Source organism: Chiloscyllium punctatum, chromosome 14, assembly GCF_047496795.1.
Source record: "Chiloscyllium punctatum isolate Juve2018m chromosome 14, sChiPun1.3, whole genome shotgun sequence".
NCBI classification, from domain to species: domain Eukaryota; kingdom Metazoa; phylum Chordata; class Chondrichthyes; order Orectolobiformes; family Hemiscylliidae; genus Chiloscyllium; species Chiloscyllium punctatum.
In genome coordinates, this window is record NC_092752.1 from 1502961 (window position 1) to 1520853 (window position 17893).

General features: G+C 44.7%; 1 protein-coding gene across 4 annotated transcripts in view; it reads right to left on the reverse strand.

The window, feature by feature from the left end:
* Positions 1-10245, reverse strand: part of LOC140485529 (clathrin light chain A-like) — a 52252-nt gene extending 42007 nt beyond the window's left edge. Inside the window, exon 1 of one of the 4 annotated variants that reach the window (XR_011962381.1) lies at positions 9850-10239. Coding sequence is in view for 3 of the 4 variants with exons in the window: in XM_072583717.1 (XP_072439818.1) it covers positions 9850-10009 (160 nt within the window). In the remaining variant the exon portion in view is untranslated. Of the gene's footprint in view, positions 1-9849 lie in introns of all 4 variants that reach the window. The other 3 variants (XM_072583717.1, XM_072583715.1, XM_072583714.1) reach the window with 3 other exon arrangements.
* Between the last annotated feature and the right edge of the window lie 7648 nt (positions 10246-17893).

A 17893-nucleotide genomic window follows, 5' to 3' on the forward strand; every position in this document is an offset into this window, starting at 1 on the left:
CTGTGACATCTAGGAATGGCAGTTTGTTGTTGTTTTCCTCCTCTTTAATGAATTTTATGCCAGTAAGGGTATTATTGATGGTCTTGAAGGTTTCCTCTAAAGTGTTTCATTTAGTGATGACAAAGATGTCATCCTGAAGACCATTAAAAACATTAAGATAGAAGAGGATGAAATAATGGTTTCCTTTGATGTAACCGCCTTGTTCACATAAATTAACATCAACCTGGCCAAGGAAACACTGACTACACTATTAGAAGGCTCAAAGGCACATACACCAAACACCACCAACTTCATCAGCAAGGACAGTATCATCAACGTAGTGGACCTGTGCCTTACCACCCACTTCACCTTCAACAACAAAACCTGCAGGCAAACCAACAGAACACCCAGGGGATCACAGATATCAGGGTTCTTAGCAGAGACAGTAATGCAGAGACTCAAACAAACAGCTCTGCCAACCATCCAACCCAAACTTTGGGTCTGCTAAGTGGATGACACTTGGGAAATGACATCACCATAGAAAATAACATCACCACAGGAAATGACATCACCAACCAGGGATTAATTGGAAGCACAGTAGCTTCCGGAGTGTCACTTATCACCTGATGAAGGAGCGACGCTCCAGAAGCTAGTGCTTCCAACTAAACCTGTTGGGACTATAACCTGGTGTTGTGTGATTTTTTAACTTTGTACACCCCAGTCCAACACCAGCACCTCCAAATCATATCTAGATGAAGGAACTGACAGCATTGTTGCTAAGTTTGCAGATAACACAAAAATAGATGGAGGGAAGAGTAGTGTTGTGGAAGTGAGAAGGCTGGAGGGGCAAATCATGTTGAGGAAGTGGTGAAACTGCAGAAAGACTTGGAATGGGCAAAGACCAGGCAGATGGAATACAATGTGGGAAATTGTGAGGTTATGTGCTTTGACAGGAAGAATAGAGGCGTGATTATTTTCTAAATGGGGAAAGGAATCATATAAGAGGAGAAAGGAATAGAAGCTTGTGCTGATAGGATAAGATAACAGTTGGTTGGGGGTGGGGGGGGAGGAGGTGAGAAAGATTATGTAGATCATAAAAACCAGCAACTGGGATAATGGCCTGTTTCTATACTGGAACATTCTAAACAATATACCTGATGTTTCATTCTGACAATACAGTGAGGACAACAGAAATAGTCATGTTTCATAATCTGAATGACTAATCCATTAATTCATTTTCTGAACTAATAAATTGTCAAGATTTATTTTTTATTTTGCAAATCAATGTTTGTGACTGAGTATCTCAAACTGCTACCTATTAACGTAAATCCTTAAGATAAGTCCAGTTGATTAAAAGAAAGCAGCATACCCAGCTCCTGAACCAGAAGACCCAGGTTTAACTGTGTAATGACATCTCTGAACAGGTTAATTTAAAAACAAAGGTAAGTTAAATTGAGATGGAATAAATGTCCCTGGAGTTTAATAAGCAGTTTTCATTGTTCTTTCCTGTTGGATAAAAGAGATGGTAATTGATAAAATAAAAATTCACTGAGTGTTGAGTCATCATAGTTTAGTTAAACAGGTTTATTTTTAACTCTTTAATATCTTAAGACAGATTATCCTTTCTAAATCCAAATGATAACCTCCTGACAAAAAATTGGTGTTAATTTTTATTAAACCAGAGTTCACTGTCAAAATAATAGTGAGACTCATCATTCTTGCCATTATTTATATGTAAGTACCAAAGCAACTTCTGATCAGGGTAGAGGCAGAGTAAAATTATAAAATCTAATATTGCTGATTGAACTGTGCCATTCCATAAGACTGTCTGATAAAGGAGCAACATTAGACCATTCGGGCCATGTAGTCTGCTCCACCTCTTAATCATGGCTGGCTGATATGTTTTCCAACCTCATTCTCCTGCCTTCTCTCTGTAACCCTAGATCCCCTTACTCATCAAGAACCTATCTGTCTGTCTTAAATACACTCAATGACTTGGCCTCCACAGCCCTATGCAGCGATGAGTTCCACAAATTAACCATCTCCGAGATGAAGAAATTCCTCTTCATCTCATTTCTAAAAGGAACTGCACTCTGAGGTTGTGCCTTTGGATCTTATTCTCTCCTGCTAATGGAAACATTTTCTCCACATCCATGCTATCCAGGCCTCTCAGTATTCTGTAAGTTTCAATCAGATCTCCCTTCATCTTTCTGAACGCCACTGAGTACAGACCTAGAGTCCTCAGCCACTTCTCATATGACCAGGATTGTTCTTGTAAACCTCCTCTGGAGCCCTTCCAAGGTCAACCTTCCCTAGATACAGGGCCCAAAACTGCTCACAATACTCCAAGCATGACCAGAGCCTTATACAGCCTCAGCAGTACATCTCTGCTCTTGTATTCTAGCCCTCTTGAAGTGAACGCTAACATTGTGTTTGCCATCCTCACTGCCACTGACCCTGCATGGTCACCTTAACAAAATCCTGAACTAGGACTCCTACATCCCTTTCAGTTTCCGATTTCCAAAGCCTTTCCTCATTTTGAAAATAGTTCATGCCTCTATTCTTTCTAACAAAGTAGAAAACCTCACACTTCCCCACATCATATTCCAACTGCCACTTCTTTGCCCACTCTCCTAGCCTGTCCAAGGCCTCCTGCAGCATTCCTTCAGATGTATTTATGCAATTTGTCTCAGTTTCTGGATTATAACCATAACTCTATGACATTAGTGAGCATAGAAAAGTAGAATACAGCAGATGAATGCTTGGCTCAAGAGATGGTGTGGAGGGAGGCCTTTACATTCCTGGTGCAATTGATCCAGGGAGAGGTGGGACCTTAAGCCAGGATGAACATGTTGCACCAAAAGCACAGCAGGGATCAATGCCCCATGGGGAGGCATGCCAGTGCTGTGGAGAAAGGTTTGAATTAATTTGTACTGGTTCTACATTCTCTGACTTTATACAATTTTTTTTAAATGGGGCATTTTATTGAAGGCTTTTGAAAATACAGATTACATTAACTGTACTACCATCATTGACTCAGTTACTTCCTCAAAAACTTCAGTTGGATTTCCTTATGCAATACCTATGCAAGTTAAATCCATTTTTCAATGTTTGTTCAATCTGTCCAGCTGACTGGTGTACAATTCCCTACTGTCCTTCTTCAATATAGGAATTAGACGAGGTATCCACTGGTCCTCTGATATACACCTTTTCCTAATGAATAATTGAGTGACACGTAGAAATGTCTCTTTCATCTCTTCATTAGATTTTTAAAAACAGTTGGATACAATCTATCTGGACCAAGTGTTTTATCCTTTTCGAAGAGAAAATGCTGGAAAATCTCAGCAGGTCTGGCAGCACCAGTAAGGAGAGAAAAGAGCTGACGTTTCGAGTCTAGCTGACCTTTTGTCAAAGCTTTGACAAAGGGTCAGTTACACTCAAAATGTCAGCTCTTTTCTCTCCTTACAGATGCTGCCAGACCTGCTGAGATTTTCCAGCATTTTCTCTTTTGGTTTCAGATTCCAGCATCCGCAGTAATTTGCTTTTATCCTTTTTGAGTTTGTTTTAGGTCATTCAATGTAATACTTCATTTATAAAAAAGAAAGCAATTATCTAATTGCTTCTCTCACCATTCATTGTTAGTTAAGAATGAGATTAAATCTATGGCACTGAATGACATAGGGTCAGATGGTATGGAGTGTGTGTGGGTGGAGTTGAGGAACCACAAAGGCAAAAAAACCCATAATGGGAGTTATGTACTGACCTCCCAACAGTGGTCAGGACCAGAGATGCAAGATGTACCAAGATGTACCAGATGGGCGGCACGGTGGCACAGTGGTTAGCACTGTTGCCTCACAACGCCAGAGACCCGGGTTCAATTCCTGCCTCAGTCAACTGATTGTGTGGAGTTTGCACATTCTCCCCTTGTCTGCGTGGGTTTCCTCCGGGTGCTCTGGTTTCCTCCCACAGTCCAAAAATGAGCAGTTTAGATGAATTGGCCATGCTAAATTGCCCGTAGTGTGAGGGGAATGGGTCTGGGTGCGTTGCTCTTCGGAGGGTCGGTGTGGACTTGTTGGGCCGAAGGGCCTGCTTCCACACTGTAAGTAATCTATACTAAAAATAGATACAGTATGTCGGCAAGTCCATGGTGATCATGAATGACTTCAATATGCAGGAGAACTGGGTGAATAATATTGCTGGTGAATTCAAAGAAAGGAAATTCATGGAATGATTACAGGATAGCTTTTCAGAACAGCTTGTGATGGAGCCCACAAGGGAGCAGGCTTTATGTAATGAGCCAGACTTTATAAAAGATCTTAAAGTAAGGGGAACACTTAGGAGGCAGCGATCACAATATGGTGGAGTTCAGTCTGCAGTTTGAAAGAGAGAAGGCAAAATTGGATGTTACAGTTAAATAAAGGTAATTACAGGAGCATGAGAGAGGAACTGACGTAAACCTATTGGAAGAAGAGCCAGGTGGGGAAGACAGTAGAGCAACAATGGTAGGAGTTCCTGTGTGTAATTGAGGACACAGTACAGAGGTTCATCCCAAAGAAAAGAAAGATTATCCGAGGAGGGGTTAGACAGCCATGGCTGACAAAGGAAGTCAGGGAATGTATCAAAGGAAAAAAGAGAGCCTACAAAGTGGCCAAGAGCACTGGGAAATCAGAAGGTTGGGAAGACTACAAGAACAAACAGAGGATAACAAAGAGAGAAATAAGGAAGGAGAGGATCAAATATGAAGGTAGACTAGCCAGTAATGTTAAAAATTATAGTAAAAGTTTCTCTTAATATATAAGAAACAAAAGAGAGGCAAAGGTTGACATTGGGCTGCTCTAAATTGATGGGAGATAAGCAAATAGCTGAAGAACTTAATAAATACTTTGTGTCAGTCTTCACAGTGGAAGAAATGAGTAATATCCCAACAATTAAGGAGAGTGGGAGGCAGAGTTGAGTATGGCAGCCATTACAAAAGAGAAAGTGCTAGAAAAGCTAAAAGGTCTAAAAATCAATAAATCTCCTCGCCCCGATGGGTACGTCTTAGAGTTGAGAGAGAGATGGATAAGGAAATAGCAGAAGCACTGACTGTGATCTTTCATTTCTCCGCCTCCGCCGTATCTGCTCCCAGGAGGACCAGTTCCACCATAGGACACACCAGATGGCCTCCTTCTTTAGAGACCGCAATTTCCCTTCCCACGTGGTTAAAGATGCCCTCCAACGCATCTCGTCCACATCCCGCACCTCCGCCCTCAGACCCCACCCCTCAAACCGTAACAAGGACAGAACGCCCCTGGTGCTCACCTTCCACCCGACAAACCTTCGCATAAACCAAATCATCCACCGACATTTCCACCACCTCCAAAAAGACCCCACCACCAGGGATATATTTCCCTCCCCACCCCTTTCCGCCTTCCGCAAAGACCGTTCCCTCCGTGACTACCTGGTCAGGTCCACACCCCCCTACGACCCACCGTCCCATTCTGGCACTTTCCCCTGCCACCACAGGAACTGTAAAACCTGTGCCCACACCTCCTCCCTCACCTCTATCCAAGGCCCTAAAGGAGCCTTCCACATCCATCAAAGTTTCACCTGCACATCCACCAATATCATTTATTGTATCCGTTGCTCCCGATGCGGTCTCCTCTACATTGGGGAGACTGGGCGCCTCCTAGCAGAGCGCTTTAGGGAACATCTCCGAGACACCCGCACCAATCAACCAAACCGCCCCGTGGCCCAACATTTCAACTCCCCCTCCCACTCTGCCGAGGACATGGAGGTCCTGGGCCTCCTTCACCGCCGCTCCCTCACCACCAGACGCCTGGAGGAAGAACGCCTCATCTTCCGCCTCGGAACACTTCAACCCCAGGGCATCAATGTGGACTTCAACAGCTTCCTCATTTCCCCTTCCCCCACCTCATCCTAGTTTCAAACTTCCAGCTCAGTTACTGTCTCCTTGACTTGTCCGACCTGCCTATTTTCTTTTCCACCTATCCACTCCACCCTCTCCTCCTTGACCTATCACCTTCATCTCCTCCTCCATTCACCCATTGTACTCTATGCTACTCTCTCCCCACCCCCACCCTCCTCTAGCTTATCTCTCCATGCTTCAGGCTCACTGCCTTTATTCCTGATGAAGGGCTTTTGCCCGAAACGTCGATTTCGCTGCTCATTGGATGCTGCCTGAACTGCTGTGCTCTTCCAGCACCACTAATCCAGTAGGTGATCTTTCATAGTCATAGAGTCACAGAGATGTATAGCATGGAAACAGATCCTTTGGTCCAACTTGTCCATGCCAACCAGATATCCTAATCCAATTAGTCCCACCTGCCAGCGCCCGATCCATATCCCTCCAAACCCTTCCTATTCATATACCCATCCAAATGCCTTTTAAATGTGGCAATTGTACCAGCCTCCACCACATCCTCTGGCAGTTCATTCCATACATGTACCACCCTCTGCGAGACAAAGTTGCCCCTTAGGTCTCTTTTATATCTTTCCCCTCTCATCCTAAACTAGTGCCCTCTTGTTCTGGACTCCCCGACCCCAGAGAAAAGGCTTTGTCTATTTATCCTATCCATACCCCTCATAATTTTGTAAACCTCTATAAGGTCACCCCTCAGCTTCCGACACTCCAGGGAAAACAGCCCCAGCCTGTTCAGCCTCTCCCTATAGTTCAAATCCTCCAACCCTGGCAACTTCCTTGTAAATCTTTTCTGAAGGAGACCAGAACTGCATGCAATATTCCAACAGTGGCCTAACGAATGTCCTGTACAGCTGTAACATGACCCCCCAACTCCTGTACTCAATACTCTGACCAATGAAGGAAAGCATACCAAACACCTTCTTCACTATCCTATCTACCTGCGACTCCACTTTCAAGGAGCTATGAACCTGCACTCCAAGGTCTCTTTGTTCAGCAACACTCCCTAGGACCTTACCATTAAGTGTATAAGTCCTGCTAAGATTTGCCTTCCCAAAATGCAGCACCTCGCATTTATCTGAATTAAACTCCATCTGCCACTTCTCAGCCCATTGGCCCATCTGATCAAGATCCTGTTGTAATCTGAGTTAATCCTCTCCGCTGTCCACTATACCTCCAATTTTGGTGTCATCTCCAAACTTACTAACTGTACCTCTTATGCTCGCATCCAAATCATTTATGTAAATGACAAAAAGTAGTGGACCCAGCACCGATCCTTGTGGCACTCCACTGGTCACAGGCCTCCAGTCTGAAAAACAACCCTCCACCACCACCCTCTGTCTTCTACCTTTGAGCCAGTTCTGTATCCAATGGCTAGTACTCCCTGTATTCCACCATATCTAACCTTGCTAACCAGTCTCCCATGGGGAACCTTGTCGAACACCTTTCTGAAGTCCATATAGATCACATTTACCACTCTACCCTCTCCAATCCTCTTTGTTACTTCTTCAAAAAACTCAATCGAGTTTGTGAGACATGATTTCCCACGCACAAAGCCATGTTGACTATCCCTAAACAGTCCTTACCTCCTGACTCTCAGGATTCCTTCCAACAACTTACAAGATGATGCATGGCTTAGAAAGGGTGGAAGCTGGGAATTTGTTTCTGTCAGATGGGGAGATTAGGACCCGTGGGCACAGCCTTAATATTAGAGGGGATCAATTTAAAACAGAAATGAGGAGACATTTCTTCAGCCAGAGAGTGGTGGGCCTGTGGAATTCATTGCCATGGAGCGCAGTGGAGACCGGGACGTCGAATGTCTTCAAGGCAAAGATTGATAATTTCTTAATCTCACAAGGAATTAAGGGCTACGGGGACAGTGCAGGTAAATGGAGTTGAAATGCCCATCAGCCATGATTAAATGGTGGAGTGGACTCGATGGGCCAAATGGCCTTACTTCCACTTCTATGTCTTATGGTCTTATGATCCAATTCAAGACAGATTAGGAGAATTTTCTTTCACTCAAAGGGTTGTGAATTTGTGGAATTCTCTTCCTGAGAGAACAGTCAAGTCTGGGAGATTAAATATTTTAAGGCAGAAGGTGTAGGTACAGTTATGATGTTTAATAGACATTTGGATAAGTTCATGAACAGGAAAGGTTTGGAGGGATATAGGCCAAGTGCAGGTAGGTGGGACTAGTTTAGTTTGGGAACATGGTTCGTAGACTGGCTGGGTCAAAGGGTCTATTTCCATGCTGTTTGACTCTATGACTCTGAGATAAATCTTGATTAACAAGTGAGTCAAAGGGTATTGGGATGGGCAAAAAAGTAGAGGTCACAATCATATCAGTCTACATGCTATCAAATGGTGAAATCCAATGGGAAATCAAGTGTGTTCATGTCACATTGGACATTCTCCATCCCCACTGCACTGTGTCCCAAGCCTGTGAATTCATTGATGACAGCTCTTTGGGAGGCAGTTAGGGCACTGTCACAGAGATTTTAGCTTGTTGCTGTGTTCAGGAAACAGAAAAGTTGCAATTAGCACAAGTGTAATGTTTTGGAACGGCATTCCCTTCCACACACTGATCCCCATGATGGTTCTGTTGCCTATTTATAGGAAGCTGTTTGGAGCTTTTGGTAAACGTCACCATTTTGTGAAGCTTTCTCAGTTGCCACCTGTTGAGGTAGCATTTACCTTCCAAGCAAGAATGTCAGACAAGCCTCCCTTAGGCCCCTTGGATGGCACACCTGCATCTCCGTGCTCCCTCCCCATCCCTAAGCGAATGGCAGATCCCAGGGAAGTTTACTAATTGGTCATCTTCATAAATTTAAGCCAGTGGCACATAACAGAAATGCTTGGGTTAAGGATGCAGAAATGGACCTGACTTTGGACATCAGGTGGACAATTCAGTTCCCTATCTTTTACCATGTTTTGCAACAAGATGGATTAATACATGTGATATGACCTTTCCAGAAAATTATATGAGCAAGTTAACACCTACACCATAAAGCATTCAATTATTTATTTGGAAGTATCCTTTTAGTGGAGCCTGTTGTTTATTACAGAATCGAATACTTTCAGATTGAAGCTGCAGGGTTTGGGGTGGAGAAAACCTGGTTGGTAACAGTTGCCTGAAGGAACTGCAGCTGTATTTTCCCCCACCCACACCATGAAGATGGAATTTGTTTCCTAGGCAGCATGTGATAGAGAAACAGGAAGATTAACTCCTCATCCCCATCTGTCACTGGAGCTGAAATTGGCACAGATAATAAATGCAGAAAATGCTGCCAATACAGATTGAAAAACATTTAAACCTTCATTTTCTTCCGCTGGAAAGATTCAAATAAAATGATCTGATGTTTATTACTACAAAAAATGCAAACTTTTAAAAAATTCCTCTATGATGCTAGGCAAAAACCCTGGTTTCTTTTCAGTTTTAATGAATTTCTCTATCTCCGCCGTCTAATCCTACCCAGGGACAATGGGAATATCAGAGTGACAGTGGTACTGCTAACGGTGGGTATAATGTGGGGGGGTGGTGGTGGGGGGGGGTGGGGGGGGGGGGATGTTGTGGTAAAGATAAACATTATACATTAACCCTGTGCCGGGGCCAACATTGCTGCTGCTCATTAAGAAAATCACAATGAGATTGTCTTTGCCCACGTATTGAATATGGCCATTCCCAGTGCTGAAACAGCCAGCATTCCCTGTGCTCGCTGTCTTTGGGATGGACGTAGACCCACTGTCTCCCAGCAGCTTGGAATTTCTATTGACAAATTCCACAGTCAGTTTCCGGATATTATTCCTCTCAGCAGCACAGCAGAGACAAGGCTGTGCTCCAGATGTGACTTAAGAGCATTCAGCCGCTAGGTCTGATCCTTGTCTCTTGTCCTGCTGGGGAAGGGAGGGTGGGGGGGGGGGGGGGGAGGGTCTTTATCCTGTCTCACCTCCTGTAGCCAGCCCTTGGCTCTGCACTGCCTCACTGCCCGGGATCTCACCGGCCTCCTGTTCCCTCTCGATCCCTTCGATCTCATGGTGATGCTGCTCCAGGAAAGCAGCAGCCGGGTCCAGCTCGGCACAGGGAGCAGACCCGTTCTCAATATCCATCTTCCTCAATCCCGCAGCTAGAAATGACCAGGAAAACACGGTGTGAGAATGAAGAGAGCCCACAGTCAGTCAGTCCAGCGAGCAGGCACTGGATCAGGATGCGAGAGAGAGAGAGAGAGCTCTAGCTCACAGCATGAGGCAGAGACTGCGGCTGAGCTCAGTCACAGCAATGGCCAGGAGTGGGTGTGGGGGAAATCTGTCTGAGCAGCTCAGATCATCCTTGGTAGCCCTCCCAACCAGAGAGAGGGCTCAGGGTGAACCCAGGAACACAGCAGCACACACTGAAACCCTCTGCAAACAGTGGCAACCTCTTCAGGAGCATTGGAAAGGGCGAGCAAAACATTCACTTTTGAAAAGGGGCGACCTGAAAAGGAGAAATATTTGCAACGCCTTGGGGAAAGAGCAGCGAATGCTAACGGAATGGGAAGATCCAGGGTTCAAGTACACAAGACCGGACTCTAATAGCTAATTTTCTACTAAATGGATTAAATGAAAATGACAGAATATCAGAAATCAGACAGAGCCCTCCAGGGCCCTTGTAGAATATAAAGGAAGCAGGAAAAACTGGAACAAGGTGTTAGGAGGGCTGAAGGGGCGAGGATATATCCTCGGCAAATAGGATTGGGGAGAATCCCAAGGTATTTTATACATCCACACGGAACAACAGGATGATTGGGGAAGAGGGTAGGTCCACTCAAGGAGAAGGAAGGGCAAACAGCTCTAATGAGTACTTTACATCAGTCTTTACCAAGAACAAGAACGTAGATGATGGTAAGGTTATGGAGAGGTGGGTTAATAATCTATGGTATGTGTCCATATTAAGAATGAGGAACTGTTGGGTGCCCCAAAAAATATTAGAGAAGTCCCCAGGGCCTGATGAGCCCTATCACAGGATCCTGAGGAAGGCAAGCCAGAAGATTGCTGGGGCATTGACAAGGAGCCTTGGATCCTCTTTAGTCATAGGAGGACCCAGAAGACTGCAGAATAGCCAATGTTGTTGCTTTGTTTAAAAGGGGCATCATAATCTAGGAAATTATAGGTCAGTGAATCTTACATCAGGGAATAGGGAAATTCTTGAAGAAGATTCTTAGGGACAGGATTTATTCTCATTTGGAAAAGAACAAATGAGAATAAATGGGGCGGCACGGTGGCACAGTGGTTAGCACTGCTGCCTCACAGCACCAGAGACCCGGGTTCAATTCCCGCCTCAGGTGACTCTCTGTGTGGAGTTTGCACATTCTCCCCGTGTCTGCGTGGGTTTCCTCCGGGTGCTCCGGTTTCCTCCCACACTCCAAAGATGTGCAGGTCAGGTGAATTGGCCATGCTAAATTGCCCCTAGTGTTAGGTAAGGGGTAGATATGGATGTAGGGGTATGGGTGGGTTACGCTTCGGCGGGGCGGTGTGGACTTGTTGGGCTGAAGGGCCTGTTTCCACACTGTAAGTCTTATGATTATGATTATGATTATGATTATGATAAAATCTATTTCAGTTAGTTAGCACCGTGCAGGGGAGGTTGTGTCTCATAAATTTGATTGAGTTTGTTGAGTAAAGATGGTTGATGAGGGTAAGGCAGTGTATGTTGTCAATATGAACTTTACTAAAGCATTTGACATGGTCCCTCATAATAGGCTAGCCCAGAAGATGAAGTCACATGAGATCCACAGTGAGTAACTTGGTAAGTTGGTTACAAAAATGGCTTGTTCATAGAAAACAAAGGGTAACTGTGTTTTTCTGAATGTGGTGTTCACAAAAATCAGTGCTGGACGTCTGTTGTTTGTAATACATATACATGCTTTTGATGAAAATGTAGGTACTCTAATAAGTAATTTTGCATTTTGAAAATTGGTGGAGTTGTGGATAGTGAGGAATATTATCAAATGATACAGCATTAATGTCCTTCAGGGAAAGAAATCTGCCATCCTTACATGGTCTGGCCTACAGGACTCCAGACCCACAGCAATGTGGTTGACTCTCAGTTGCCTCTGAAATGACCTAGCAGGCTGCTCACTTGTACCAATCACTACAAGGTCTCAAAGAAATGAAACCAGATGGATCACTTGGCATCGATCCAGGCATCAGAAAAGACCATGGCAAAAACAGCCCTGTTGACCCTACAAAGTCCAATTTACTAACATCTGGCAGTTAGAACCAAAACTGGGAGAGCTGTCTCACAGACAAACCAAGCAATAACCTCACATTGTCTGTCAGGTATAATTTGGTGATTATGACTATGTCCCAGACACCACCATCACCATCCCTGGCTATGTCCTGATCAGCAAGACAGACCCAGCCAAGATGGTGGCACAGCGGTAGACAATTGGGAGGGAGTTGCTTTGGGAGTCCTCAACCTTGACTTCACATCCTTGAACACGCATGGTTTCAGGTTAAACATGGATAAGGAAGCCTCCTGCTGATTACCACATACCATTCTTCCTCACCTGATGAGTCAGTAATCCTCCATGTTGAACAACACTTGAAGGAAGCCCTGAGGATGGCAAGGGCACAAAATGTACTCTGGCTGGGAGATTTCAATGTCCACCACAAGGAGTGGCTCGGCAGCAGTACCATTGATCGTGCTGGTCGGGTCCTAAAGGACATAGCTGCTAGACTGGATCTGCAGTAGGTGGTGAGGGAACCAACAAGAGGGAAAAACATACTTGACCTCATCTTTATCAATCTGCTGGCTGCAGATGCATCTGTCCATGACAGTATCGGTAAGATGACCACCGCACTGTCCTTGTGAAGACAAAGGCATACCTTCGCATTATGAAAAGCCTCCATCATTTGTGTGGCACTGTATTAAATGGAACAGATCCCTACCCTCCATTCCAGGCAGCATCCTGGTAAATCTCCTCTGCACTCTCTCTAAAGCTTTCACATCTTATGATGAGGCGACCAGAACTGAACACAATATTCTAAGTACGATCTAACCAGGGCTCTATTGAACTACAGCATAACCTCGCGGCTGTTAAACCCAATCCCCCCTGCTAGTGAAAGCCAACACACCATACACCTTCTTCACAACCCTATCAGCACAGGTGGCAGCTTTGAGGGATCTCTGTTCCTCCACACTGCCAGGAATCCTGCTTTTAATTCTGTATTCTGTATTCAAATTTGACCTTCTGAAATGAATCACTTCACACTTTTCCAAGTTAAGACAATAAGACCATAAGACACAGGAGTGGAAGTAAGGCCATTCGGCCCATCGAGTCCACTCCGCCATTCAGTCATGGCCGATGGGCATTTCAATGCCACTTACCCGCACTCTCCCTGTATCCTTAATTCTTTGCGAGATCAAAAATTTATCAATCTCTGCCTTGAAGACACCCAATGTCCCGGCCTCCACTGCACTCTATGGCAATGAATTCCACAGGCCCACCACTCTCTGGCTGAAGAAATGTCTCCTCATTTCCGTTCTAAATTGACCCCCCTCTAATTTTAAGGCTGTGCCCACGGGTCCTAGTCTCCCCGCCTGACAGAAACAAATTCCTGAGTCCACCCTTTCTAAGCCATGCATTATCTTGTAAGTTTCTATTAGATCTCCCCTCAACCTCAATCCCAGGATCCTCAGCCGTTCATTGTAAGTTCAGCCTACCATTCCAGGGATCATCCGTATGAATCTCCACTGGACATGCTCCATTGCCAGTATGTCCTTCCTGAGGTGTCTGGCCCAAAACTGGACACAGTATTCCAAATGGGACCTAACTAGAGCTTTATAAAGTCTCAGTAGCACATCACTGCTTTTATATTCTAACCCTCTTGAGATAAATGACAACATTACATTTGCTTTCTTATTCATGGACTCAACCTGCCAGTCAACCTTTAGAGAATCCTGGACTAGCCTCCCAGATCCCTTTGTACTTTGGCTTTATGAATTTTCTCACTGTTTATAGAATAGTCCATGCCCGTGTTCTTTTTTCCAAAGTGCAAGACCTTGCATTTGCTCATGTTGAATTCCATCAGCCATTTCCTTGACCACTCTCCTAAACTGTCTAGATCCTTCTGCAGCCTCCCCACCTCCTCAGTACTACCTGCCTGTCCACCTAACTTTGTATCATCAGCGAACTTCACCAGAATGCCCCCAGTCCCTTCATCCAGATCATTAAAATGTAAAGTCAATAGCTACTGCCCCAACACTGAACCCTGCGGGACACCACTTGTCACTATGCCATTCCGAAAAAGAATCTTTTATTCCAACTCTCTGCCTTCTGTCAGACAGCAATCCTCAATCAATGCCAGTAGCTCACCTCGAACACCTCACCTTACTCAGCAGCCTCTCATGAGGCACCTTATCAAAGACCTTTTGGAAGTCTAGGTACATGACATCGACTGGGTTTCCCTGATCTAACCTACTTGTTACCTCTTCAAAGAATCCTAACAGGGTTTGTCAGGCATGACCTTCCCTTAATAAATCAGAAATATATACCCAGCAGTGCTCTGCGCCTCCTGTGACCTCTCACTCTGCTGATCTTTTAAAAGCCTCACTTACCCAGCAGTCCAGTGTCTGTTCCTGCTCGAACTCCATCTGCCACTTATCAGCCCAGTCCTGCATCCTGTCCATGTCCAATTGCAACCTACAACAGCCCTCCACACTATCCACCACTCCACCAACCTTCGTGTCATTGGAAAACTTACTAACCCACCCTTCCACTTCCTCATTCAAGTTATTTATAAAAATCACGAAGAGCAGAGGTCCCAGAACAGATCCCTGGGGCACACCACGGTCACCGAGCTCCAGGCTGAATATGACATCCAAATGGTTGCAGACACTGGATACTGCAAAGACTATGCACCCTGACAACATTCCAACAATAGTGTTGAAGATACAACCTGAATTTGCCAGTTCCCCAGCTAAGCTAGTCCAGTAGATAGTATCTACCTGACAAGGTGGAAAATTGCCCAGGTGTGTTCTGTATACAAATCCGACTCAGCCAATTACTGCCCCATCAGTCCCCTCTCAATCATCAGTAAAGTGATGGACGATGTCATCAACAGTGCTACCAAGCAGCACCTACTCAGTGACGCCCAGTTTGGGTTCCACCAGGGCCACTCAAATCCTGATCTCGTTACAGCCATGGTCCACACATGGACAAAAGAATTGAATTCCAGAGGGGAGGTGAGAGTGACAGCCCTTGACATCAAGGATGCATTCAACCCAGTGTGGCATCAAGCAAACCTAGAATCAATGGATATTAGAGGCAAACTCTCTGGTGGTTGGAGTTATATCTGACATATAGGAAGATGGTCGTGGTTGTTGGAGGTCAGTCATCTCAGCTCCAGGACATCTCTGCAGGAGTTCCTCAGGGTAGTGTCCTAGACCCAACCATCTTCAGCTGCTTCATCAATGACCTTCCCTCCATCATAAGGTCAGAAGTGGGGATGTTCGCCAATGACTACACAATGTTCAGCACCATCTGCAACTCCTCAGAAACTGAAGCAGTCCGTGTTCAAATGCAACAAGATCTGGACAATATCCAGGCTTGGACTGACAATTGAAAAATAACATGCCAGACTATGACCATCTCAATAAGCAACAACCTAACAATCGCCTCTTGAAATCAACTGTATTACCATCACCGAATCCCCCATGATCAACATCCTGTGGGTTATCATTTACCAGAAAATCAACTGAACTCACCACATAAGCACAGTGGCTACAACAACAGGTCAGAGGCTAGTAATACTGCAGTGAGTAACTCACCGCCTGACTCCCAAAAGCCCATCCACCATCTACTTGGAACAAGTCAGGAGTATGATGGAATATTCCTGACTTACCTGGATGAATGCAGCTCAAACAACACTTAAGAAGCTTAATATCATCCATGACAAAGCAGCCCACTGAGCACCACATCCACAAGTATCCACTCCCTCCACACACCAATGCTCAGTAGCTGCAGCATATACTATCTACAAGATGCACTACAGAAATTCACCAAACATCCTCAGCTTACAAACCCACAACCACTTCCATCTAGAGGTAGAGTAGGTTAGGTTTATTTTCTTTAGAAAAAAGGAGATTGAGGGGGGACCTGATTGAGGGTCACAAAACCATGAAGGGTATAGACAGGGTGGATAGAGACAAGCTTTTTCCAGGGTGAAGGATCCAATAACGAGAGGTCACGCTTTCAGGTGAGAGGTGGAAAAATTAAGGGGGATACATGCGGCAAGTACTTCACACAGAGGGTGGTGGGCATTTGGAACACTGTTGCCAGCAGAGGTGGTAGAGGCAGCATGGTATATTCATTTAAGATGCGTCTGGACAGATGCATGAGTAGGTGTGGGGTACAGGGATACAAATGCTTAGGAATTGACCGACAGGTTTAGACAGTACATTTGGATCGGCTCAGGCTTGGAGGGCTGAAGGGCCTGTTCCTGGGCTGTAAATTTTCTTACTAAATTTTCTTATCTATATATTTGGGAGCACCGCCATCTTCAGATTCCCTTCCAAGTCACTCACCATCCAACGTGGAAATATGTCACCGTTCCTGAGTCAAAATCCTGGCATTCCCTCTATAATAGCTTTGTGGGCAACACACAGCAGGTGGACTCCAGCGCTTCAAGAAGGCAGTTCACCACCACCATTAGCAAGGCCACATTTGGAGTACTCTGTGCAGTTCTGGTTGCCACACTACAGGTTGGATTTAAGTCTTTGGAGATGGTGCAAAAGTGTTATTAGACTTTGCAAGATTGGAGTATATTATCTAGAAGGAGAGTTTGGATAAACTTGGATTGTTTTCACTAGAACATCAGAGACTGATCGAGACATATAAAATTATGAGGCATGGATAGGGTGGATAGACTTTTTCTTTCTCTCAGTATGGTAATGTAAAATACTAGGGACCATACATCGAAGGTATAATGGGAAAAGTTCAAAGGAGATGTGTGAGGAAAGGTTTTTCCATAGAGAGTGATAAATACCTGGAACGTACTGTCGGGGAGATGATAGAAGCAAAATATAAGAGGTATTTAAGCAGGAACATGAAGAGGCAGGAATAGAGAGATACAGACCATAAACAGGCAGATGGGATTCGTTTAGAATGGCATCATGGTTGCTACAGACCATGTTGACTGTGGAGCTTGTTCCTGTGCTATATTGTTCGATGTTCCATGTTCTATGACACTTTGTACAAGCACAGCCACAGAAGAGGGGCAGACAGAAGCTATGACCCCCCTTCCACAGCCCACTGCCTGGACCTGCCATCAGTGACCTGGTCAGGCCTAGGAGCATACCTACTACAAGTTGGTCCTCTGACTTGCCCACAACCCCTGCATCATGTTCCCAAAGATCAGGAGCACAGGGCTGAAGTGCAATCAAAAGCACAACAAACGATTTTTCAAAAAGAACCTAGCTCTTTTCTTTTAAGTTTATGTTGTAAGAACCCAGGTCTTTGTTTTGTATCTCAACATGCTCTTACACACAACAGAACAGCTGTTCCATCTTTTAACTATCACTGGTAAATCATGTTTTCAAATTGATTAATTTACATGCAAAGCCAGTTAAGGGTAATGCAAACCATCAAATGAGGTGGACAGCTTGGGAGAAGAACCAACTCTTAAACGTAAAGTTTAATGACCACCACACTCTCTCAATTAACTCTGCAGCTGTTTTTGATTCCCTAAAGAGAACTGCATTTCTAAGACTAATATGAGTGACCACTACCTAGGCCTCATGGAGAAGTCCCATCTTCATATTGAGAATTCCTACCTTTGTGTTGTGTGGAAATACCATTATTCTAAATTGGACACATTTTGAACAGATCGAGCAACTCAAAACTGGGTGCCGATGAAGCACGATGGGACATTAGCAGTAAGAAAGCTATGTTCAACCGCAGTCTGTAACCTTATGGCCCACATATTCCCCCACTCTATTTTTATATAAAGCCT